At 37.0% G+C, this 27,512-nt stretch overlaps 1 protein-coding gene across 1 annotated transcript in view; it reads right to left on the bottom strand.

Moving 5' to 3' along the window:
* Positions 1 to 10,787: 10,787 nt before the first annotated feature.
* BARD1 (BRCA1 associated RING domain 1) overlaps positions 10,788 to 27,512 on the bottom strand; it is a 39,685-nt gene continuing 22,960 nt past the window's right edge. Inside the window, exons 7-11 of the mRNA XM_032211741.1 lie at positions 23,231 to 23,339; positions 20,355 to 20,490; positions 16,067 to 16,159; positions 12,570 to 12,667; positions 10,788 to 11,596 (exon numbers count right to left, since the gene is read on the bottom strand). Of these exons, the coding sequence (XP_032067632.1) occupies positions 11,255 to 11,596; positions 12,570 to 12,667; positions 16,067 to 16,159; positions 20,355 to 20,490; positions 23,231 to 23,339 (778 nt within the window). The 3' untranslated portion in view covers positions 10,788 to 11,254. The remainder of the gene's footprint in view (positions 11,597 to 12,569; positions 12,668 to 16,066; positions 16,160 to 20,354; positions 20,491 to 23,230; positions 23,340 to 27,512) is intronic.

Here is a 27,512-nt window from a genome sequence, read left to right as displayed (position 1 = left end):
TGATGAAATTTTGTACCTATCATCAGCCATTTTATTAGGTAGGCAAATTGAGTCACACACCCTGTTTCTGCAACCTGCCTAGAAAAGATGTAAGCAAGGATGTTAACTATGGAACAGAAATAGGTTTTTGCATATTGTTTCTCCAGAAATGCAGACTGACATTATGCCAAACATAATATAACACCCCCAATCTCCCCACCCCCCTCTTTTTAAATCCAGGCTCCATCTGGATAAGACTTAAAATAAATGAAATGTTGCTTACTTTTGTGTTAAGAGATTATGCTGCATACATAAAGTGCAGATAATCGTATGAGTAGAATTGGACAATAAATCAAGGCAATATACCCTATGAACAAAAGTATAAAAGGTGAAATTAATAGCTACTTAATTATGGAAGCAGTAATGGGTGAAAATTAAGCTTGAACTTCCATATTTTAGCAATTAAAATAAATTGTGACAAAGGTTCATTTGAATTGTGACCTTCTCCTTTGGTTTTGATCTATTCTCTATAGTTGCCATTTGTTTTTAGTTATGTGGAAAGACCAGTTGTGGCTCCCCCGCCTTTTACATAATTTGACCAAAAGACTGTATGAAATAAAAGGAAAGACCAAATGCCATGTAAGTTTTGAGTAGCATGTTACCTCAAGCATTGTGGATTCTCATCCATAAGCTTTTTTCTGTGTTTAATGCCCTTGATATAGAAGCCCTGAGATAAAAGTGGTGCCCTGTGATATGAACAAGCTGATTTGGCTTTTTCTCAAACTAATAGAAAGCTTCAAAGCAACAATACTTGGACACAAGAGGGATCTGCATTTGCTCTGTTCATCTAATGTCATATCAGGCAACTCATCATTAATAAACTAATTTGAACAATGGTTGGCAGCTGTGTTCAAGAATTCATGAATGCAGATTAGTAAATTATTCAGGTATAATTTTTCAGAGATCTCCTCTCTTTCCCATTCCATGACAGATTCATTTTCTGTTTTTGCTTCCTTCTAAATACAAATAAACTAAACCAGATCTTTGAATAAGAAATAAATGACATACCTGGGCTTTTGAAAACCATGGCGATGCTAAGTAGGGCTAGAAAGTATTGCAGCCTATGTTTTATTGACAAATTCCAGAATCTTTGGAAGAAAAGAGAAAAAAATGATTGGCTAAGATCCATCAAAAGACAAGCCTACTAGAAGTGGTTCAGAGAATTTATTGGAGTCGAGAAGTCTGAATTCACACCAAATAAACTTTGTACTGAAGAACACACTGGAAGCTATCACTTGCAGATAAGATCTTTACTAACATAAAGTCTTGGTCTGGTCTGGGATTTAATTACCATAAGCTGCTTTAAGGAACCCTTTATAATACCATAATTTTTTTACAAAGTGATTCAAAGTTGCAAGCTTATAATTTGGAAAGGAGCATTTGTGCATGTCAAAAGCTCATTTGTAGAGCTTCATGAAGGCTTAAGCCAAAGTTAGAGTATCTATCGTGGAGCTTTGCTAGAACCCCAATTTGAGAGACATAACACTCTTTTGAAAGAAGGTATTTAAAAAGTTCTCACTTATGCAGGAGGAGGAGGCACCGTTTTACAACACCATGCAAATGTAGTGATTAAGGCATCCGGCTAGAAAGCAGGAGACCCAACATCCTAGTCCCTCATAGGCACAAAGTCAGCTGGGTGATTTGGGCCAGTCCCTTCCTTTCAGCCCTGAGAGGCAAATGGCAAAAGACTTGAAAAATCTTCTCCAGCCTTTTTAAGAGTTTTATATTTTTTTCATTTTCATATAAATAACCACATGTATACCATTACATCAATACTATTTTGTATTATACTTTCATATTAATAATTTTAACATATATATATATATATATATATATATATATATATATATATATATATATATATATATATATATTCTCCTTTAAAACAAAAAAGTATAGCAATTATATAGCAATTATATTTTTAACTCCCCCCCCCCACAAAAAAACTTATTTTTTGGCCGAAGTCTGGACCTGGTTACAATTCCCAGCTATTCTCATCATATTGTATAGTTACACATTATTACATGCCCCAAATTTTTAGTTCTCTCTTTATAATCTCAATAATTTTCCATTATAAGTATATTTCAAGTTCCCCCTCCATTTTTCCATATCTTTACTTAGCTTTAATTATCTTTTAATTACAATCAGCACTTATTACAATTCCGTTGATCTGCTATATAAAATAACAAGCAATACGCACCTCACTTTTATTCATCTTCTTAAAAGTTCTGTGTGTATCCATATTTCATATATTTTAACCTATATTTAATTACCTTTTCATTATCATATTTAATCAATTAGCAACTCAATTTAATTATCATATAAAAGTGTAAATCACATATACCTATTCTTTCCATTTCTTCCTTGTGAGCCTTTTATCCCAAACTCTAAGCTGATTTTTATTTCTACTGGTGTATATTCTTCCTTCTCAAACTTTTCCATCACCCCTTGCTGTGTCTTTTGACATTTCCTCTGTCTCTTTGTCTTTTCTTCCTCTTTTCTCTTATCAATACATTACAATACAATACAATAGCAGAGTAGGAAGGGACCTTGGAGGTCTTCTAGTCCAACCCCCTGCCTAGGCAGGAAACCCTATATCCTTTCAGACAAATGGCTATCCAACATCTTCTTAAAGACTTCCAGTGTTGGGGCATTCACAACCTCTGGAGGCAAATTCTGTTCCACTGATTCATTGTTCTCACTCTCAGGAAATTTCTCCTCAGTTCTAAGTTGCTTCTCTCCTTGATTAGTTTCCACCCATTGCTTCTTGTTCTACCCTCAGGTGCCTTGGAGAATAGTTTGACTCCCTCTTCTTTGGGGCAGCCCCTGAGATATTGGAACACTGCTATCATGTCTCCCCTGGTCTTTCTTTTCATTAAACTAGACATACCCAGTTCCTGCAACTGTTCCTCATATGTTTTAGCCTCCAGTCCCCTAATCATCTTTGTTGCTCTTCTCTGCACTTTCTAGAGTCTCCACATCTTTTCTATATCGTGGCGACCAAAACTGAATGCAGTATTCCAAGTGTGGCCTTACCAAGGCATTATAAAGTGGCATTAACACTTCACGTGGTCTTGATTCTATCCCTCTGTTGATGCAGCCTAGAACTGTGTTGGCTTTTTTGGCAGCTGCTGCACACGACTAGCTCATATTTAAATGGTTGTCCACTAGGACTCCAAGGTCCCCCTCACAGTTACTACTATTGAGCAAGGTACCACCTATACTGTACCTGTGCATTTCGCTTTTCTTCCCTAAATGTAGAACCTGACTCTTTCCACCATTGAATTTCATTTTATTAGATAGTGCCCTATGTTCAAGTTGGTCAAGATCCTTCTGAATCTTAAGCCTGTATTCTGGCTATTCCTGCCAGCTTGGTGTCATCTGCAAATTTGATGAGTTCCCCATTTATTCCCTCATCCAAATCATCGATGAAGATGTTGAAGAGTCCTGGGCCTAAAACAGAGCCTTGGGGTATTCCACTGCATACTTCCCTCCATGAAGATGCAGTTCCATTGAGGACTACACGTTGAGAGCGGTTGGTCAACCAGTTACGAATCCATCTGGTGGTGATGCTATCCAACCCACATTCTTCTACTTTATCTAGTAGTAGGTTATGGTCTACCTTATCGAAGGCCTTACTGAAGTCTAGGTAAACTATTTTGACAGCATTTCTCTGGTCCACTAATTTTGTCCCTTTGTCAAAGGATGCAATAAGATTAGTCTGGCATGATCTGTTTTTGACAAACCCATGTTAGTTTTTGGCTATTACTTTGTTTACTTCTAGGTGTTCACTAATTCGTTGCTTGATTATCTTTTCAAGAATTTTTCCTGGTATTGAGGTCAGGCTTATCACTCCTTTCTTTCTTCTCTAATCCTTTCTGGCTATTTTCTTTCCTTTCTTCTAGAATTCCTTCCCTTTTCTTTGTTGGGACATATCTCCTCTTTTCAATTTTCCCTGTACCACTGTCAAACACAGAGAAATCTTTGTCTGCTTTTTATTTTCTGTTGCTTCTGTAATTTCACTACCTTCCCCTTCTTCTTCCTTTGCTTCTTGTTTCTACTCAATTTCTAACTTCAAAATTATATTTAATTTTAATGACTCATACATATTTTTATAATTTCACGTATTTCTTCAAATTCCCAACTTTCCATATTGTCCAGTTCAAAAGTTACAGTTAATTATAATTTAAGTTGCAGAGTTTCTTCTTATTTCCCAATTCTATATTCCAGTTCAGCTGAAGTGGAGAGAAAGAGCCACAGCCACAAAATCAAACCCTCTTTAAATGCTTCACTTTCTTTGTTCTTCCCGCTGGCAAACGGCTTCGTATTCTTTCAACTCGATGATTTTCAGAAATACAACTTGATATTTTTAAATCCAGGAAAGACAGACTTATGAATGGAAAAAATAACATTTTTTCTTGATTTTTTCCTCTTGTTATCTTTCACCTCTCATTGATTAGGGTTGCTTGAGATATGTAAATTAGAACAAGCTTGAACAATGCAAGTGTATCTTTAGCATCCGTTTCCCCTCCTTCTTTTCCCGTGTGAGGTTCCCAATTGTCTGTTAATGTCTTTTAAAGACACAATCTTTTCAGATCCAAATTCAAAGTTCATATTTCAATGGGTTAGTCAATTCTCATTTCTGTCTCCAAGTTGTTTAAAGCAAGCAGTTCCCTTTGGTCTTAATGATTTAAATCACAATTTTTTCCCCTTCTTTCTTTTCTTTCTGCCAAAATTCCAATCTATCTATTAATGTTATTTTCTACTCACAAGATTCTTTGCATTTCCAAATTCTGATTTGTGTCAGTTGGTTATTTAAATCTTCTCACCAGGTCTCATCACTCCTTCCACACACCTCTCCTGCTCAAATGCTTAGTCCAGCAGCTTCAGCTTTGTAGCAACCATTTTGCAATGTCGCCTCCCTCCCTGATGCCGAATCAGAGAGCTAATCTCTGACTACAAGGTACCTGTCACGTTCCTCTGGGTCTGATGAGATGCAGCTCCTTCTTCACTTTCCCTCCACTTTCCCTACAGGAAAGGTCTGGTCCATTTTTTCTGTTACTCCACAAACCAATCAAAGCAATTTTTAAAAAACTATCAGTCTTGTTTTTTTTAACAAAAGTCCAGTGGTAAGTGCACCAGGTCTGAAGTCTAGTGTAAACAACACTGATCAAATGCTTTATGAAGTAAACAAAAAATCCCACGTCAATAGCCTGTAAATCAGATTGACTTCTATCCTTTTTATCAGATTTTATATATTGCAGGTTTTGCTTAATATAGAGAAAGCCTTTTGCCATTCTAATCTCACCTGAATAGATTTGTCTAAAGAAGTTATGCTGCATTATTTATTTATTTACTTGTTTGTTTATTTTGTATGTATTGAATTTTAAGGGGATAATTCATTGCATTTGAAAAACATGGATAATCTCACTTGCTTTTATGTCCTATATCATTTCTGTGGCACGTGAAAGCCAAAGATGCTACTATTTTCCCTATATTTAGAGTTTATTAATTAAAATAGTCTGAGTTGATTTTATTAAAAGTCTTGTGCTTTGCTCTTAAGGGTTAGGATTATTCTCTTTTTTTCCATGTTCCCTGGATCAATTTAGCAGGTGTAGTGAGCTAGTAAGAAAGCTCTGTATTATTCCTCATTTCCAGTTCTTTTACACTACAAGTAATGGCTAGACTGTGTTGTTCAAACTGCTATGAATAATAGCTATGTCATATGTCTGTACATAAATGTCTTGCTTGATAGAAAAATTGACTCATGACTGACCCTCAAGCATAGAGAGCATAGTTTCAACTAATCAAAAAGATATGTTGCAATTTACAAATGTTGGTCAAGTATGCTGATCATTCTGACATAATTAATATTTTTCTTTCACATTATGCTTCCCTGGCATGGAAATGAAGGTGGCCTCAAATCTTCTCCCATTCAGTTACTGGCAGACACTATCTGCCACATGAGCCTTCAGCTCATACCCTGGATGGACAGGCACAAGGGGAATCCATCAATTATCCTGTTAGAATGGATGGAGAAGCTGATTGCCATTTTGCGCTGCTTCTTCTAGCTACAGTCCTTTGGGTATTCTGGACTTCAAATTCCTATCCTCCTAAACCATTGTCACTGGTTGGAGCTTGCTAGAATACCAGAAGGACTGAATAAACATCGTTTACCACACATTTACCACACGTTTACCACACGTTCTGAAGCTCAAGAAGTTCCCCAAGCATGTGTGTAATGGCTCCTCTCCTAACTTGAGAAAGTAAAGACTCTTGAAACGGATTATTTCAAAAGGAACCTTTAATCAAGCAGGATGGAAACCATTAGAGGCAAAGCAGCATCTGAAAACCTTTAGGCCATGCAAATGGGATTAAGCTGATAATGACCCCTCCCCTTTGTCCGAATGCAGATTCTGACCAATACACAAGTGTGAAGATGCTTCCTTAACTCTTCTGCCCTGGGAGTCAATAAATCACACATTCCCATGGCTATCTCTAGTTAGACATCAAAGTAAGATATCCCACATGGCTACCATAAACATCCCTTCAGAGATGTTGGGACCTTCAGTCTCCCGGTGACAGGAAACCAGTTGTAAAGTTGTAAAACTCAGTTGTTTCAGATGTAGCTAATGATTTAACCCCGAGGCTCCCCTCATCCCAATTGAATGGCAGTATCACGTTTAGGGATCTGACAATGTGCATCTGAAAATTGTACCTACCATTACATAAAGATCAATCCTGTGCAGAATGAGGCTCCGGAAATTTGTACATACATATACATGACATAGCATAGGGCCAGATCATTATGTTGATATAATTTAATCTACCTGTTTTAAATAAAGCTGTGCTATACCCGACTAATTTGGAGATCAGATTAATTAACAGTACCGTATTTTCACCCATATAACCCGCCCACGCAAATAACCCGCCCACGCATATAACCCGCGGGTTTTCCGGATCGTGTAAAATATCTTCCGTACACCCCGCCCACGCATATAACCCGCCCACGCATATAACCCGCGACGAGTAAGAGAGAAGGGAAACAGCTGAGATGGGGGGGGGAAGAAACGGAGAAACAAGCCTGCGCAAGCTGGGGAAGAGGAAAGGAACGGAGGAGAAGGAAACAGCTGAGATCGGGGTGGGGGAAGAAACGGAGAAACAAGCCTGTGCAAGCCTCCGATCGTGTAAAATATCTTCCGTATACCCCGCCCACGCATATAACCCGCAGGGGGCGCTATGCATGTAAAAACCGCATATAACCCGCGGGTTATATGGGTGAAAATACGGTACTTCAACTGCTAATGAAACGGGGAACTGTGTTCTTCACAAAGAGAATACCTGTCAGATTTTTTACACTTCTAAACAATAGTGTGCCTGAAAACTAGTGAAAACAAAACACGCTACTGTAAAAAAAAGACTCTAGAAAACGATCTTTGAAAAATATATTATTAAAAATATTTTGTTAAATATAAAATATTATCCAGCAAATGTCTCCTGTGTTCTTTTTTGCACTACACCTTTCGGCTTCTCTTTTCAATTTCACACATGTGGGGAAAACCCTCACTTGAGTAAAGAACCAAAACATTTGGATACAGCAGCAACCCAATGCATTATATTAGTATGCACAACTACAGTGATCCCTGGACCTTCATCAGAAGAATATGAAGAGCCGCAAGACCCTCCCAAGGTTACAGGTTATACCCCCCCCCCTCAAGATAAGGTACATGGGGTTTACAAGATCACGTAAGTTGATCTTGTGTACCTTTATTGTAGGAAAGAAGGATCTGATGGACAACATGGGATGACCTTGTGAAGCAGAATTAAATTGCATACTATCCATAGTGGAGAGAAGACTTATTTGGCCAGACATTCATCTGCTGTAGTTTTTTTTTAATGTTTAATAGCATTCACAGTATACTTTCTTTGAGTGCCAGAAATAATTTGATTGGATGGTGGGGGACTCTAGGGGAAATACTGTGGGTGATCTATCACTGTTTATTTTCTTCAAACCCCGGTGTACGTACACTGGAAGTACGTGTGGACAGTGATGGCCAAATATTTATTCCCAGACTTTATTAGGGTAATCATATGATATGCTTTATGTCAGGCTATTTAGGAGTATAAAACCTGCTGCAGGTGGGACTCTGAAGCAGGAGTATATAATGATACAGATGCCTGATTTCTGCAAAGACTTTATGCTATTAGGTTTTCATTTTAATTAGAAAACGGTAAGCTGAAATGTTGCAAGGCATTTTTAGAACAGTATTTATTCACAAAACATGCATCTACCCCCCCCACACACACACAATTTTTGAAAATAAAAATGGTGGGTGATTGCAGCTAAGTGCTTTCCTGGCAAATGTGACCTGTTCATCTGCTCAGAAAAACGAACATGCTAGTGAGCTGGAGTGGCGAGGCATTGTGAGGGGCAGGAGGCAAGTAGCCCTCTAACTCCTTGATGGCTGTTGTGTGAAAGGAAGCTCCTCACTGCTATGCGAGTGTAGTGCTTTAGCAGAGCAAAACTAATTGTAGCTACTTGCCAAGGTGATAATCACTATTAGACAGTTTTTAAGGAGGAGTCAATTACTACCAAGTTGATCCAAATTTCTGTATCTGCTTATATTCAGTTGAGCTATCGGGGAACAACCCCTCTCAAGGACACTCAAGAGAACTGGTATCCCTTTTGGGGTCCTGTAGTTTCTTACTATAGCCAGACTAGATGAGGAACGTTGTTCTCCTGCCTCCTCCTGTAGAGGGCGCTTTTAAAGAGGCTTTTTTAAACAGTGAAGCACTAAGCAGAGTCATCCACGGTGACTCTGGCAGCAACTAGCTCAGCCTGACCTCAGCAGCTCTTGCCTTTTTCCTTTTACATTTTTTTCCCCTTTTCATGATGACAGCGGTGAGGTTCTGCCTCCCCTGACTGCACGTCCCTGTTTCAAATGTATGTTGGAAATGCAAATGTAAAAAAGAGACCTTTTATCACTTATGGTGGACGTGTGATAAAGCAAGGAAATATTGGAGTAGGATTCACATCTTAATACAGAAGATTCTCAAAGTGAATATAAAGGTAAAAGCTTTCTTCTTGGTTTAATGGAAAAAGACGTGGAAAAATTGGAACTTTGATGTTATGTTTACAGCAGCAAGATTACTTTACACACAAGAATGGAAGGACGCTTTGATTCCTACACTGGATGAATGGTTGCAAAATTGATGAAGTTAGCAGAGGTGGCCAAATTGACTGCTTTGATCAAAGAAAAAAAAATACAATTACTTTTGTTTCTACTTGGAAACCATCTCTGGACTTTGTGCTTGAAGTGGGGGAAAAAATGAAACTTGATTTTGGATTTTACCGATTAATAGGTTTGTTGTGATAGAAATTGCTAGTTAATATTATTATGCAAAAATAAAAAGTTAAGGTTTGATGTTATCTTATTCTACCTCACCAAAGGGAGTCGGAAGCCAACACCTTTTTCCCCCTTTGCCCCACTTTCCCTTTTTCCCACTTTTTTTGCATTTTGTAATATGTATTATAAAGAAACAAAGAACTGAGGCCAAATAGTTCAATCTTGGTTTCATCAGATCAAAGAAACGTGTTCCTCATAGTCTGAGAATACTTCAGGTGCTTTTTTATTTTGCAAACTCCAAGTGGGCTTTCATGTGTTTTTCACTGAGGGGGGGGCTTCTATCTAACCACTCTGCCATAAAACCCAGGCTGGTGGAGGGTTGCAGAAGGATCTCTGTCCCATCTCCACACAGGATCTTGGTCAGTGACCACCTAGTTCTTGATCACCTAAGACCCTTCTCTCCCGACTGCTCAGTTTGACTGGGCAACCAGCTCTTGGAAGAGCCCTGGTTGTGCCAAACTCCACCCATTCGAATGGAGACCACTGTGTTCTTAGGAACCTTCAGCGCAGCAGAAATCTTATTGTAGCCTCCCCCAGATCTGTGCTTTGCAGTAATCCTCCCTCTGAGCTCTGCAGGCAATTCCTTTGACCTCCTGGCTTTTGCTCTGCTACAGTGTGCATTGCCAGCTGTAACCTCTGTAGAGAAGTGTGTGCCTCTCTGCAGAAGTCACAGCTTCCAAATCATGTCCAATCAATTTAATTTACCTCCGGTAGATTCCAGTCAAGGTGTAGAAACATGCCAGCAATGATCAAGAGAACTGGGAGGCATCTGAACCCAATTTCAAGTGTTGTTGCAAAGGGTCTGAATGCTTATGCTATGATATTTCAGTTTTTTCTTTTTAATAAATTTACAGATATTTCTAAAATTCTGTTCTCATTTTGTCATTATGGGGTGCTGCATAGATTAATGAGGGAAAAAATGAATTTCAACAATTGTAGAATCAGGCTCCAACATAACAAAATGGACAAAACTGAAGCGGGTCTGAATACTTTCTGAATGCACTGCAATTGTACAAAAGTACACTTTTAAAATTCTCAGTGATTTTACAAATCTCCAATAAAGTTTAAAAAAAAACACACAGCCGTCAGCTTTCCTGCATTGCTTCTGCCTGAGGGAGAGGTATCGTCTTTCTCTACTCTTCTTCTTGCCATTTTTACTCAGTGATCTCTCTCTTTTCAAATTGTAAAAAACATTTGATTCAATTCAACCTCACCTAATTGAAAGGACTCTACTGAGTGCTGAGAATTGATTATATTGAAAACTCTTTACTAGTTGTGAGGATTTGTTATATTGAGTACCTCACCTACAAATGAAACTTAGATTTAAATAAAGGTCTTTCATGCTAATGCTTCAGAATGTGATTTATTTGTGATATAGAAAACATTAAAGGGAAACAAATCTCTCAGCAGAAGCACAGTCATGGCTATAGATCTAAGTAATCTCTTTAAACAAATTCAGAGACAATTCACAATTCAATTCAATTTCACCATACAGAGAATGAGAAAAAAAATAATCTTGGCATGCTGAGGCTCATATTAAGATCACAGTAATCAGAATGGTACTAGCGAACTTTCTGAGACTTTGTAAGATTTCAATGCAGAATGACAATAATTTCAGTACATACAATAATAATTAATATAGTTTACAGAACACGAACAAAAAAGGAAAATTCAATAGATTTTGAGAATCTGAATCTCCAGATAGATATGGAAGTAAGTGTATCTATTTTTGTTTCAGTACATAATTTCAATATCTTTTAATAAAATTTCAGTAAAATTTAAATCCCAACATTTATGTTATCACAATTCTAGGAAAGTGATTCCTTAACAGGCAATAGTTGGAATGCCATCACACAGTCAATAAGCCACGTGGAGGGCACTTCCCAAACCTTTCCCTGGCGAAGCTTTTGTGGTCTGTAGTTAGAAGAGGCATCATAGATTATATACTGTGTACAGAAACTCTGGTCAGATGTCATCTCAGCATGATAGGCCACTGTATTGATTGTCTGAGTGACATCATTGTCTGATTTAGGCTTTCTTAGGAGAATCTGTCCTCCTCCAGCTTTCACCAGTTCTTTGAGGTCGTCTTTCTTGTGCTCTTTAAATGTTCCCAGGAAATAAAAGTAGCAGCCATCAAAAAGTTTTGGCAACTGAAATAAAGAATAAATTGTTCTCATCCATGCAGCACACAATTCTGTGATTAAGCCACAATTTCCTATTTAATAAACCTCTACAATCAACCAGTTCAGCTGGTTGATTGATCTGTGAGTTGTATTGCGATTAATACAATTTTTGTATGGCATGTAAAATACCAAATCAACCAGCAACAAATTAAGGACTAGAAACTGCTTAAAAAAAGTGGGTGAAGATAGAAACAGGAGCCCAGGATTGGCAAATGGAACAGAACAGAACAAAGAAGAGGAATGGCTCCAAAGAATGAAAACAGACATGTAGCCTATTCTCAGGGATAAAAAAGGAGTGAACAGTCCTGTGGATGGAAGAAATGGAATGAGAGGAAAAAGGAAACAAGACAGTATTGTGAAAAAAAGATTCACATCAGTTATGTTTTAGAAATGAGGGATAGCAAATAGATCAAATAAAAAAATTGTGGAGCTTTGCAACAGAAGAAGCTGTTAGGAACAGGTAAAGAGATAAAAGAGGCTAAACTTCATATATGGATTAAAAATAACCTGAACTTGGTGTGCACGTGTTTAATCTTAATTAACAAGTGATTGCAAAATGTTTCTAGATGTGGGAGGAGAAACAAATGTAAGATGCACTAGGACATATTAAGTATAATTTTCATATTTGCATAACAACATACACAGGGGAGGACAAGGATACCAAACAGTTTTGCTAACCAAAATTACTGATGTACTAAAATTTATCAAAGATGAATCCATTCTACTTCAGGTAATAGCTGTAAACATTTTTCCAAAACTTATCAAAAAACCAATATTCAGGAACATTTATTGACAATAAAAATCCACTTATAGTTAAAAATTGCATTTTTAATTTAATTTAGCTATCTATCATTTCTCAAAACCAAATGTTGGCGAAGTATTATTCTTCCCTTGCCTGAAAAAAGAGACAGAAACACTGATTTTAAAAAAAGGTCCTCACAAGCTGTTCTGTGTTCAGGCGGCCTCGTCGAGGACCACCGTCTACTTCATATTTCCCTTCTTCTTCGAAAGAGCCACTCGCAAAGCTGGCTTCGACCCCTGTAAGTTGGAAAAGAAAGTTTAAAAGAAGGAAATGTGGCTATTTTGGGGGGAGGGGGAATTGGAAGGATTAGGGGGGGAAATCGTGAAGATAACAGATGGACATGTGCCAAACTAAGAGAAAGGCTCAATACCAGATGAGAATTAAGCAATCAAATTAGTCAATCAATCAGAACACAGCCGGAAGAGACCTTGGAGATCTTCTAGTCCAGCCTTTTCTTAAAAACTTCCAGTGAGGAAGGTTCTGAAGGGAAGTTGCTCCACTGGTCAATTGTCCTAATTCCAGGTTGCTTCCCTCCTTGATTACCCATCGTTTCTTCTCTTGCCTTCTGGTGCTTTGGGAAATAAGTTGTCCCCCTCTCTTTGTTGCACCCCTCGAATACTGGAATGCTGCTATCATGTCACACACACACCCCTAATCAGGGTGTCGGCAACCCGCGGCTCTTTCACCCCTCCGCTGTGGCTCCCTGTCGCGGCAGAGGGATGAAAGAGCTGTCAGGACGAAAGGGCGGAGCTTTAGGGCAGGAGCGAAGAGCCCCTGTACTTGTCTTTGCGCAGCAACAGGATTCCGCCTTCATCGTAGTACATTTGCTGTTGCTGCCATCAAAGTGCTGGGAGACAACGGCGGGGTGGATCTTACAGGGTGGCGGCCATCGCCCAAGCCTGGCCTTCCTCCTCCCTCATTGGCAAGCCCAAGAGAAAGAAGGGGGTGGCCAATCACCAAGCACAAAAGCCCAGCGGGAGGGAGGCGGGCCCAGCAGAAGTGCTCCCATTGGCGAGTCAGATGTTGGAGAGACCTGACCCGGTTCTTACAGCAGAACACTGTTTGGCACCTCCAGACACGAGCTGGAGGTCCCTGATCGACCCAAGGGAAGCACTTCAAGCCCACGGTAAACAGCAGCCCCCAGGCTGATGAAATCGGGACGCTTCGGAAGGAAGGAAGTGAAAAGAGAAAGTGAGTCCATCTGGTGAGATATTTTTTTCTATTTTACAAAAGACTGCCCAAAGAAATTTTTCTTTAAAGCCAAATTAGATCCTTAAGCAAAAGAACTGAGCAGTGAAATTAACCCTAATTGGATTGCTGTGGAAAGCTTTTTTTTTTTCTTTGTAACATGTCTTTGTGGATTGAAGTGCTTGCAACGTTTCTCATTTCTCCTCTTAAAGTGAACGGATTATTTTTTTCTTCTGCTTTTTGTTGCTTTATTTTTTGACTTCTGGATTAAAACCTTCCTTCTTATTTAACAATTCTTCCTATTACTTGTTATTAAATTTCACTAAAAGAAATTTAAAGAACTTTGTTTCCTATAAGCCAGAGATAAATATTAGAAAGTGAAGAGTAGCACACTGTCACTCGGAGGTCAGAGGCTGGGGTTTTTGAAAAACGTATCTATTTTTTTCCTTCTTTGACTTCACTGACTTTGTAGCTGAAGGGTTTGCAACTTGTTTACAGAAACTGATAAAGAGCCAAGGCCAGGAATTTTAGTAACAGCTGGTGGGCAACGAGATTGCCTGAGAGACCCTTCAAGCAACAAAGTGCGAAGAGAAGTCTATAAAACCTTATAAAGGAGAGAAAAAGAAGACTGACACCACAATTGGCAAGAGAGATAAGACTGTTTTGTTACTGGAAAGATACAGGTTGACAATGAAAGTTGATAATAAAAAAATAGTTGATTTTGGTGATTAATAAGTAGGAATTTTGTAACTCTTAAGATTGTTTTAGATTGTTATCAAATGTTTATTTGCTAACAATTAATTAACTATAATAACAATAATAAAATGATAATGGATATAGCCTAGTGATATATACCTGTATTGGCAATCTAGTAAAAGAAATTTGGATATAAATTGCAAATTGTGACTTAGGAAAAAGACGTATAAATTTTATTAACAAATTTTTATTTAGATCTTGTTATAAAGGTGTAAGGGTTTTGGGGGGGGATCTGATGAGAGATGGGACATAAATAGTAAATGATTTTTAGCCAATTATAATAACAACAAGGAAATGCCAATGGACATTGTTTAACAATATATACATGCTATGGTATTGGCAAAAGTAATTTGGATATAAATTCTAAACAGTGAGTTGGGGGAAAAGAGGGGGAAGATTTAGAAACTTTAATTGACTTTTACTTAAAATATGTTATAAAGGTGTAATGTTATTGGAGGATTTTTTGAAATAGCTAATGAATGCCATTATGTGGTTGTGTCTTTAAATATGAATGATTTGAGGAAAAAGCATGTTCAAATAATTGCAGTCAAATGAGAATTGTGGTACATTGATAGTAAGATATACAAAGATTTTTGATTTAAAGTGTATAATCTAATATGAACTATAAGTAATGACTGTGGAAGAAAGGCACGAAAGTTATCTGTAACCAATCTACACACTTTCTACAAGATGTAATGAAGGAGGATTCTTTTTTTAGGTTTTTGTTCAATTAAAATAAAAAAAATTCAAAAAAAATGCAAGTAGAAAAACAGGGACCATCTTTGGTGGAAAGGTAACAGTGTGCTGTATGCCTTTGGTGTTTAGTCATGCTGGCCACATGACCACGGAGACATCTTCCGACAGCACTGGCTCTTCAGCTTTGAAACAGAGATGAGCACCGCCCCCTCCAGTCAGGAACGACTAGCGAGGGGAACATTTACCTTTACCTTTGGGGATATTTTTCATAAATTTAAAAGGAACATATTACTGTACAATAAAGTACAGAATGCAGATGCTATAATGAAAGGATGTGATATATATGGCAAAAATACTGAACAACATGGGCCAATTTTCTACTCTTGAAGTGTGTTCCTGTAATTTGTTTTTGCATGTAGGCTTTACCTCTCCTGGGTGAAGAGTCAGGACTTTACAAATCAGCAGCAGAGTCGGGTCATAAGAATTAAGTCCTTTTCTTTTTAGTTTCTTTTCATTCTGTAAGCCGCCCGGAGTCCTTCGGGATTGGGAGGCATAGAAATCAAATAAACTCTAACTCTCTCTCTAATATAATTTTGTATTATCCAATTGTGAATAGGTATTTACTCTTTCAAATTGCACACTCATTTAATTTTCATAATATTGTTAATCTACCAATCTATCAATCAGCATATTATGAATCTTGTTTATTGCTATCTTGTAAGTATTTTTGATAATCAATTACAATAACTACTCATATTGTTTTTACTGCTCTCAAAATGAAACTGTTGAATACACATTAAATCCTGCCATGAACTTAGAATAACTGTTGTAAGCTTGGAAATGTTCAAAATATTTGGTACAATTTTAGGATTATTGCTTCTGAGAAGTGTTGAAGTATTGAAAAATGGCATCAATTATACATTCCTGTTATCTTTTGCCATCACTTCAAATATATGTTTTTCTTAAATACCCCCCCCCCCAATTGAATTACTTACACTTAAATGTCAAGATCCAACATCCAGATAAAAGTGCCAGCATGCACTTCATAGTAGTTCGCACAGGATACGCAGGAATAACAACATGTGTGACTAAAATGAGAGTTTGTTAAATTGTATAAACTGCAGGATGAATTCTTCCCTGGGTAAACAAACCACAGCTGTTGTGATCCTTCACATTCAAAGAATAATTCAATTTTACATCTACTAGCTTACAACACAGGCAGAATAGTTCCCAAAGGAAGAGAAGCATATTCTTTGAAAAGCTTCTTACACCAGATGGGCTCAAGGGTTCCATGAATGGGTGAGGAATGATTTAGGAAGATAGGAAATGGAAAACTGCCAGATGTCCAGAAATCGTTAATTTCCAAACTAACATCAAAACTAATCTTACATGCAAAGCTGCAGCAGTGAGTATGCCAAGCTCTTTTTTCAAAGACAGTAATATTTTTCGTGAAAGAAGGACCTGGCCGGCAGGCAAAAGAAGGCCCCAGCTGGTGTGTGAAAGAAGTCCCCAGCTGGTAATGTGTGCTGCAGTGGGCACAACAGTGGGCAGAGTTGGTGGCAGATGGTGAAAGAACTGAGATGGTGGGTGGAACTAAAGTGCTTGCTTTCTTTCAAAAATGGCTTGGATACAGGAGGGTCATCGCTCAATGATCATCTGACATTTTCTCAATAACAATAACTAGATAACTAGAATTGCCATTGCTAAGCTTATGTTTATGATTTTTGCTTAACAACTATGTCACTTAACAACAGTTGCCAATCTCAATGAGGGTCACTAAGAGGTTAAGTGAGAACTATCTGTAAATCTCAATTAGAGAGCTCCTGGACTGTATAACCTACAAACTATATTAGGAGTTGTGATGACCCTATTTTGGGGGCTATTCAGCAAAACAAGTCAGAAAGATTGCTACAAAAAAATGTGCATATAATAAAGAAAGAACAATTATATCACTTGAGATGGACAGAGCTGATTATTACTTGTGGTTTCAGAATATTGAGGAAGAAAAGGGAGAAAACCTAGTGGCAGATCTGCTAGTGGATGCCCTAGAGGTGATCAAAGAAAAAGTTCTTGCTGAGATTGGTGAAATATTTAGAATTCACACTGGATACATACTTCCTAGAGAGGTACATGTCAGAGTCATTAAAAAAGCAATAAAAGCAGTGATTCTACAAAGAGCGAGAGATGATTCTTTAAAATACAAAGGGAAAGAAATAGTAGTTTTAAAAGATTCCGAGAAGAGTTAGAGAAATAAGGAAGGAATATCAATTTCTGACAAAACAGCTAATTAAAAATGGAGTGAATTTTAGATGGCTGATACTGGAGGGAATATTAGTGACATGGATGGCGCAAAGATATAGATTGGATTCCATAGAAAAAGCAGAACAATTTTATGGGCACTATTTTGGACCACAAGAGGAAATGAGAAAAAAAGTGGATAAATTACAAGAGGAAGCTACAGAGAGAAATACACAACAAAAAGAAGAGGAAAGAGATCTTGGACGAAATGGCAAAAAAAGAAGGAATGAAGCAAAAGAACTGAGAGAGATAAGAGTGACTAGAAGAACAAACCCATCTATAAGTAAAGTTATGGAAGAAATAAAATTATTGTCAGTATAAATGGACTGAACTCTGCAATAAAAAAGAAAAGGACTTTCAGTAAAATAGAAAAATTAAAGTTGGATATAATTTGTTTGCAAGAAGTTTATATTAAAACACAACACAACACAACAAAATATTGGAATATCCTAAAATTTGGAAGTTATATACTTCTTTATCACAACAAAAGCAATAGCAATAGCAATAGCAGTAGACTTATATCCCGCTTCATAGGGCTTTCAGCCCTCTCTAAGCGGTTTACAGAGAGTCAGCATATTGCCCCCAACAATCTGGGTCCTCATTTTACCCACCTCGGAAGGATGGAAGGCTGAGTCGACCTTGAGCCGGTGAGATTTGAACAGCCGAACTGCTGATCTAGCAGTAGCCTGCAGTGCTGCATTTAACCACTGCACCACCTCGGCTCAGAAGAGGAGGATTAGCTCTTTATGCAAAAGAAACAATAAATGCCAAACTTTTTTTACGGATGAGGAAGGGAGGATTTTGATGGTAGAGATAACAACAGATACTTTTAGTAGCAATAGATGCACCAAATAGCAATCAAGAGGACTTTATGGTAAACTTTATAAGAATATAATAGAATTGTAGTATGAAAATATATGTATAGTAGGAGATTTTAATGCAATTGTGGCTGCAGAATTAGACTATAAAACAAGAAAAGTAAATAAAAAAGCTAGGAAAAATAAAGTCAGCTTTGGATTACCAAATTGGGAATTGTATTATCAGTCTGCAGTATTAACATGGATGAAAGAATGGATTGTACTGAGGCATACAAGACTATTGACTTTGGAGGAACATGATTTGCAATAGGCTTGGTGTGCTTTCTGGTGGCATGGAAAAAGTAAGATACATGGTTACTTTCAAAGACATTACATTAGGAATGCACTACTGTTAGTATGGGAGAAAATCAGAGAGTAACTTTACTTGAGGATACCAGTTTGGCTTTCAACGATGGAAGCATTAATATTCACCCAAATGTTCTTAACATGGAAAATATTGTTAGATATAAAGACATTCTGAATGAAAGGGGGAGCTCAAAACTAAGCAAGAATTGAGTGATCAATATCGATATGGCATGGTACTCACAAATACAGATAACATTCTAGATATGAGAAAGAAAATGTACAGCTACTTACTGGGCATCAAATTGGAAGATGAACAAGTGAAAGAGACAATGATCGCACGGGCAAAAAAACTTTGGCTATACAATAAAACTAGATAAATGACAAAAATTGTGGGACAGGAACTATAAATTAACAATGTCAACTGCATATAAAGAAAATTTGTATAAGATGTTTTATAGATGGCACTTTGCACCAGTGAGATTGGCAAAGATGTTTAAAATCAGATAAATGTTGGAAGTGCCACCAGATACTGTTATTATCACATGTTGTGTACAAGCATAAAAGCAAAAAAAAATATTGGACAAAAATACATACATGGCTGGAAAAGATGATACAACAATATATTGATTTAAAACCAGAAATATTTTTCTTGGGGATTTTACCTGAAACCTATAGTAAGGGGAATGCATATCTAATTATTCATGTATTAACTGCAGCCAAAATTGTATTTGCACAAAACTGGAAAAGTGAAGAGATCCCTACTGATGAGAATGTGATTAGGAAAATATTAGAATGTGCACAAATGAATAAATTAACACTTTTAATTAAGGAGAAAGAACAAATTGAATATTATATGACATGGAAACTATTTGTCAATGGTTAGAGAATAAAAATGGAAGTTAGAAATAAGGAAATAAAAGAAGATGATTGGCAAAATATAGAAAATATGTTAAGAGAGATATATAAATGATAACTATGATTATTATTACTATTCAGATTATGTTTAATATTACTATTCTTATTAGAAAATATGTTAAGAGGGAGAAGTAAATATGTTTATAATTTTCAATATTAGTATTGTAAAATTAGCAAATTAATATTAATGTAATGAATACTGTTGTAAATTTTGATTATTACTGCACAAAGATACACATACCCAGATGACACACTGTTTAATGGAAAATGGAATGATTATACTAAAAAAAAAAATTAAAAAATGTGCATATGGAAGCTAAGACAAATATAGCTACCTTCAGTAAGGCTGGCACATTAAAATGGGTGAGCTGATATAAAAGCAGCTTAAATATAAATATAATTTGTAAAGTGATTAAATACTGAAATGGTTGAGCCTCTTGGGAAGGGAGACGTTTACTCAAGCAAGATTTAAGCAACTGAACACAATTGTTAAATATGGAAGGTTTAGCCAAGTTCCTTATGATAAACATTCGTGTATTGGTGGAACTCCAGATGCAGAGGACATATAGCTCATACATTCTTCGAATGCCAATTGTGTAAAAAATGTAGAGATCAATATCTTAGGTCATATTTTAAACAAATGGCCTCCTGAGATCCAAAAGTTAACACAATGTATTTCATGTGCATTCAGAACCCAAATATTATGCGTAATTTGGCCCTTTAGGTGAACAACAGTAGAGTCCCACATTCCCCATCTTATGGGAGGTGACACAGAAATACAGTTTCCTTTTAGTTTTGCCTTTTACTGTAACTTGTTATCCTTGTCTTATTATACAATTCTGTATCTTGTATAGACTTATGGCTAAACAATGAAGTGTTATTAGATTAAATAAACTGGACAACTTACCAGAACTGTTGAACTCTGTATATACTCTAACCTTCAAAATTGTGGCCAATTTGTTTAACCGCAGCTGTTGATCTGGATCGAGACCACTCCCAAGAAGAACCGGAGGCCCTTTTTTACAGCAATCTAGGTTTATGTGCTGAAGACAAGAGAGAACAGCCTATATTTCTTTCTTTCTTTTCAAAAAAATAACAAACCCAAACTTACTCGACATTTCTATTACATAATAAAGAGCTATTTCAAAATAAGCCTATTTTTAATGTAACTTCTGGACATAGATAAAAATACATGAAATGTCTCTGAGCTTGTCAGCTGGAGAGCTGACAGCCTGGGTTCGAGACTCACGTAGCAGGATGGGCTCCCATTCCCTGCCCCAATACTAATAACGGAGAGTATTTGTACCTCAGGTTGTTCGTTTCCTTGCAGATGTTTCATTATCCAAACTAGATAACATCATCAGTGCCAGGTGAGCAGGAACATGTCCCAGTTCCTACCCACCTAGCACAGTTTGAAAGCATGCAACTGGGAGTAGATTAAGAGGCGCCACTTAGGTGGGAAGGCAAGAGTGTCCTGTACGTTTTTGGCGTATGGGCAATCTGGCCACACGAGCACAGAAATCGCCTTTGGACAAGACCTGGCCATGAAAGGTAGATGAGTTCTGTGCCCTGGAGTCAGGCACAAAGGGAAACCTTTGCCTTTTAATAGGGCTGGAAGCACTTTGTGATTATCAAAGCCATTTATGTTTATATAATTATATAAATATATAACTTTTTATTAAGGATTTTAACAATAAAATACAAATTAAGATCAGAGAGAAAAAAATAGGGGGGAAAATGAAAATTTGCAAAGAAAAAAGAGTTTTAAAAAAAGCATTATTTAAAGAAATGAATTCCAATCTTCATCACATGTATAACAAATGTAGCATTTCTCCACCTTCCATAAAAGTTACATGGATCACTTCTTCCCATAACTATCCTTTGCTCATTCATAAATTCATGAACAGTTAATATTTTACTTCAGATGTCTGCAAGAAGTTTATAAAAGATTCCTTCTGACCTTTGTGCATGCGGCAATGCCGGAAACTGGAAAAGCTGGTCTTCCATTTTCCAGCGCACGCATGCGCGCCAGCCACCTGATCGTCACATGCACATGCACGCCAGTAACCGGAAGAATAGCTGGCCAGCGCACATGCACACACCGGAAACCGGAAGTTCATTTTCTGACGCGTGAATGTCCCCTGGGCAGCTTCTCTTCTGGGTTTGTGGGCCCAAGGAGTGCACATGCTCCCATTTCGACACTCAGTGCCTAAAAGGTTCGCCATCACAGGTCTAGTGTTTAATGTTTTATTTTTAAAATTGGAAAACCTCAAATTTCTATTGCTTGTTTACTTTTTAATAGATTAAACAATGTATGTTCCCATAAAGGTAATTTGGTTTAATTATTTCCCAAAACTGTTAGCAAAAGTCCTAATATTCCAAAGTTGTTTGGTTAATTCATGTGTAACTTTTTTAGACTGAGTCCTTAGTAAGCTTTTTCGCTATTTACTTCAATTTTTAAAAATTACTTAAGCTATTGGTTCATTTTTCTTTTATACTGGAAGAAAGGTTAATTCACGAAATAGTTTTTTTCAAATTCATTTGAAAATCTCTTTCAACTTTACATTTCAAAGATGTTACAATGTGAGGTTCAACAAACCCACTGCCCATAAAGGCATGGCACAGTTGAGAACCTGATGGCTTTCCTTTTCTCTTGGCACTAAACCCACGAGAAATTGCTATTCTACAGTGTCCTCATGAGGAGCCGCTGCACAAGTGAGCACAAGTAAGGGATGACTCATCTTCTTCGTCATCTGGAGTCATATTTGCAATAGGAAACACAATAAATACCTTCCATCACTGCTAGATCTTGTGTGATTAGGGCATGATAAGAAATTAGAAACTGTCCAGAATCCCACTTTGCCAAACTGTTTTCTTCTTTGCATAGTTGGGAATTAATGGACCAAACTTTTGTCATCCATCCCACAAATGTATTCCCTACCACCTTTGGGATAACTTCTCTTGGAACTGAGAAAATATGAGAGCAAGGCTTTCCAAAAGAGATGCCAATAAAGATGCCACTACAGTAGAGCCATCCAAATTTTAATCTTGGTAACATCACCATTAAAAAAATGAAAATCTGTCATAGTATCTGATTAATATCAGTTCCTCACTGAAAAAGTCTTTTACATCCCACAAACCATGACCTCAGAAGGGAGATTTTTAAAAATATCCTGTTTTAGCATATCTCTCTCCTTGTGGGGCTGGTCAAGTGTCAGATGTCATTTATTATTATTTCCACAGCCCCGTTTACAGATCCAGGCCAAATTATTGATGGTGGGTAAACTCAAGGCCTCATGCCTTGAACTGAACTAACTTTTCAAAGTTGTCTTTCCAACTATTAGTCAAATTGCTACTTTTGCTCTGCTATAATGTAAACTTAGAAAAATACTTAACTTCTTAGTTGTAACTCTAGCTTTATCTTTCTTATGCCTAACATTCTTTCATTACTTCATTTTATAATCTTATTATTATTGTATTTTTGCTACATTATTTTGTTATGCTCTGCTTATTTACTTGCATGGAAGACTCAAAATTAATTAGTTCCTTTTATTAGGGAGTGGTTTTCTATGATTTAATGATTACATGTGATCACATTAAAGTTGAGAACCTCTGTTTTATATCTTTTTCTTAAATTATAATTTGTTTCTTATAACTTAGGTACTTTGATAAAATAGTGAGGTATTACAAATAATATTGTTGAGAATTATACGTTGTCCTCACTTAACAAGGCTAGCTTTAGATCATTCCAAATTATAGTTAAACAAAGAACAGAATACGTACTTCTGCATACTGAATAACTGAAGAAGAATCATTATGTCCTGGTTGCATTAGAAGCAATTTCATCTCTTCTGTTTCAGCATAATCCACAGGTTTGTGACCAAATATATTACTAGTAAAAGAAGGAAAGGTGAATTTTAAGTAAACAAGGGATGAGACTAGATTACTAATCATCTGATTATAACTGCACTGTAACATTTTTATAATCTTCAAATATTTACAAGAAAAAATGCATTAAAAAAGCCAAGCAAACCACTAACATTTATGACAGATCGATAAAGAACAGCAAAGAAATATAAAACAGACGCAATACATTGAAACTACTCACTCTTAACTAGCAGGTCCTTTTAGTGATCTCATATTATGCACTGACCAGAATTTTTAACATGCTGTAGAGATAGACTTTGGCTTACAACCATTTGTTTAGCGACTATTCAAAATTTACGACAATAAAAAAGTGACTTATGACCATTTTTCATACTGACAATCATTGAAGCCTCCCCAAGGTCACATGATCAAAATTCAGACGCTTGGCATGTGATCTTCTCAAAAGCAACGGGAAGCCCAGGGTCATTTAACAAGGGTGTATTCAAACTCAACCTTCTAGCAAAGCTTCCAATGTATAGTTTTGGCAACTCAATCATGATGTTGTAGATGAGGGGTGTCAAGCTGGTGGCCCTCGGTCTGGATGAATCACATGCAGGCCACCTCCACCCCAGCTGTGCGAAGGGAAAAAATGTGAAAGCAAAGTGACAAAGTTTGATACCTGATTACCAGGTTTGATTACAAGTCTGTGTAATTTCGCTGCAACCGTTGATAAGATGGTTTCATATTTCTCATTGCATAAGTGACATTTGTAACTGACGTGCTGAATTTTTGTTTTCATGGAATAATTCTGCAAGGCTTGTTCTTGAGCAGCCAAGATGAAGCCTTCAGTTTCTTTCTTCAGCTCCCCTGATTTCAACCAGCTCCATGTTAGCTTTGTATTTGCCTTTCCTTCAAAGTCCTTCAGGTACTGACTGTGCATAGGCTTCTTTTTCCAGTTAGAAACTCAATGCTCAATTGTTTCCTTTCAATATTCAGCTTTCAATCTCATTGTTTTCAAGAGATTTCCCTTACTCACCTCCTTCAGCAAAAGCTCTTTTGCTTTCTTTATGTAATCATTTAAGCCGTGTTTTTCCTCTTACAGTTTGTTTCACCTGGAAGAGAGCTCTGCCCTCTTGAGATATAGGCATGTACAATGCACCATGATTTGCACCATGCAAGTACAATGCACCATGGCATCCTGAGTTATAGGCAAATACAATGCACCATGAAATTAATATGATTTTTGTGTGTGCAGATCATGGTGCATTGTCATTAGTTTTCTTGGCTTTTGACCCGTTATCAAGTTCTAGCTGAGTCCAATCAATTATTACAACTGAGTATCGTATTACAAGCACTGCAAGGTGTTAATTGCCTTTATATTTCCTTCACTCAGCTTTTTTTTCCGGGGGGGGGGGGGGGCTTTTATTGTTAAAAGAAAAAAAAGTTGGATATGGTGAAACCATCTTGGCGATCTCTTCGCCATACAGAGTATAACATAGATCTTTTGTCTATTCAATACCCGTTACTAATTATACATACATAACCTCTTCTATATGATTACAATTACAATTACATATTGCAATCTATGCATCCTTGCGCTTGTTCGTTCCGACTTCCCTTCCTTAAATCCAACCACTGATAAAATCTATCCCAAAAATCTGATAGTATTCTGTTTCTCCTTTGTTCTTCAGTTCTAGTGTCAGTCTATCACATTCTGCACAGTCAAGTATGTTCTTAGTTATTTATCTTTCTTTAGGTATGCTTCTACACTTCCATTGCTGGGCATAAACTATTCTTGCAGCTGTTAAGATATGTAGCGTTAAATATATTAACCCTTTGCTTAAATCCTCTGTGACAATTCCTAATAGGAATATTTCTGGTTTGAGTTCCAATCTCTGTCCAGTCATTTCTTCCAACCACCTTTGAGTCTTTTGCCAATATTCTTTTGTTTTGCTACATGACCACCACATGTGGTAGTAGGTGCCTGGAAATTGATCACATTCCAGCATTTGGGTGATAATTTTTTATACCTTTTGGCTAACCTGGCTGGTTGTGGCACCTTTAGAACATTTTATATAGGTTCTCTTTGTACGATGTGGCCAAAGTTAGTTTCCTGTTTTTATCCCACAATTTTTCCCATTTTTCTAATTCAGTATTGTACCCAAAGTTCTTTGCCCATACCATCATCGCTCTTCCTCCATTTTGTATTCTAATAAAAATGTATACATGCTTTGACCATTTTCTCCTCTGTCCCCAATAGAAGTTTATCTAATGGCATTAAATTCCTATTGATTTCCCGTGTTCTCATATCTTTTGTATAACTTGACTGAATTTGTAAATATGACCACCATTCTAATTTCAATCCTTCTTTTAGTTGCAGTGTCAATTTTAATTCCCCCTGATCATCTAATATATCTTTATACGTTACAATTTCCCCCCAATTTATAAGGTTGGGCTTCTAGGGTGGAGAGCCAGTTCGGTATTTTCCTAAAGTTTTGTTTTTTATTTTGTTCCATATCTCCAATAGAGCCTGTCTTATATAATGTCTTTGGAAGTACTGATGGCGCCTTATGTCTTTCATGCCATTCTGCTTGTATATCATGGCCCTCTAATGTTAATAATCTTTTGTTTCTTAAGGTTATCCATTGTTTGACCCAGGTGATGGCTGCTGTTTGGTAATATAATTCCCAATCAGGCAAACCTTTGGCCTCCTGAAGCAGTTTCAATTGAATTCTTGACTTTTCCCCCTGCCATACATATTTCAACATAGTTTTATCTAGATTGTCAAAGTACTGTCTCTCTAATTTTATAGGTATGTTTTGAAATAGGAAAAGCAATTTTGGCAGAACACTCATTTTAATTGTGGCTATTCTACCCATAAAGGAGAGTTGAATGGCTTTCCATCTTTCCAAGTCTGTCTTTATCTGATTTAATAATTTAATATAATTCTTCTCCTTAATCGATTCATACCTTGCCGTCAGATAGATCCCTAAATACTTCACCTTTTTGCTAATTGAATCTGTATTCCCTTGGTCAAATCATCTTTCTGTTTGTTAGTCATATTCTTAGCTATCATTTTAGTTTTTTCCTTGTTTACTTTTAGTCCGGCTACTTCTCCATATTCCTCCAGTCCCTCCATGAGACTCAAACCCAATTGTAATAGTTTCTCCAGAATGAAAACTAAATTGGCTGCAAAACCTTGCAATTTATAACTTTCTCCTTTAATTTCCAATCCTTTAATCTCTGTGTCTTTTCTTATTATTCTTGTTAGTACTTCCAAAGACAATATAAATAACAACGGGGATAATGGATAATCCTCCACTCAGCTTTGATCTCAAGATTTTCCAGACTCTCTTTATGTATTTTGTTGAAGTAGCTTTCTTGACTTGGTTGTGCAACAGATCAGAAGCTCTCAAAATTCCTACATACCTGTACCCTTCTTCTGATATTACTGTGTTTACCAGCTTTTTATTATCAAGTTCAAATTTGGAAGTCTTTTTTAGTCAATTCATAGCCACAGTTTGTCTTGTTCAAAATGCTCGTTAGTGCTGCCATCGAAAGTACAAATAACAGAGGTGACGAGTCGCCTTAGAAGATTCCTTGTTTGATTTCAACTTCACCAAGTTCTTCTCCATAAGCCATCAGCTTAGTTTGCCATAGCATACCATACTGTAACGCAATATGTGAGGACACTTTCTATGGTGGACCGATAGAAAGAGGTCATCAGCCGTTGTTCCACCTGATTTTTTCACAGGACTCTAAGGAAATGAAGACTCTGTTGGGCCTTTCCAATCACCAGAGACATGTTGTTTTCCCAGGTGAGATCTTGACTAATAAGCACTCCCAAGAATTTAAAAGAGGAAACCCTCTCCACACAGCCCCCCTCGATATACAGTGGGGCAGGTTCCTCTCTGTGCTTCCGGAAATCTAGCACCATCTCCTTTGTCTTACTAGTATTTAGATGTAAGTTGTTTCTTGAGCACCATGCGGAGACCTTCTGGACTTCTTCCCTGTAAGCTGATTCGTCCCCTCCAGTTATGAGACCCAGTACCATTGGGTCTCATAACTGGAGGGTTATAATGCACCGATGCATTATAGATTGGCAGTGTTGGTTAAATACAACATCTTTACCTTGAAATTACAGTGGAGACAAGCACAGAAAGCAGACATTTTGCCTTGGATGAGAGAGATATGTATT

Source organism: Thamnophis elegans, chromosome 1 (genome assembly GCF_009769535.1).
Source record: "Thamnophis elegans isolate rThaEle1 chromosome 1, rThaEle1.pri, whole genome shotgun sequence".
NCBI classification, from domain to species: domain Eukaryota; kingdom Metazoa; phylum Chordata; class Lepidosauria; order Squamata; family Colubridae; genus Thamnophis; species Thamnophis elegans.
Note: the sequence above shows the minus strand (reverse complement) of the source record. Positions and strands in the feature narration are given on the sequence as shown.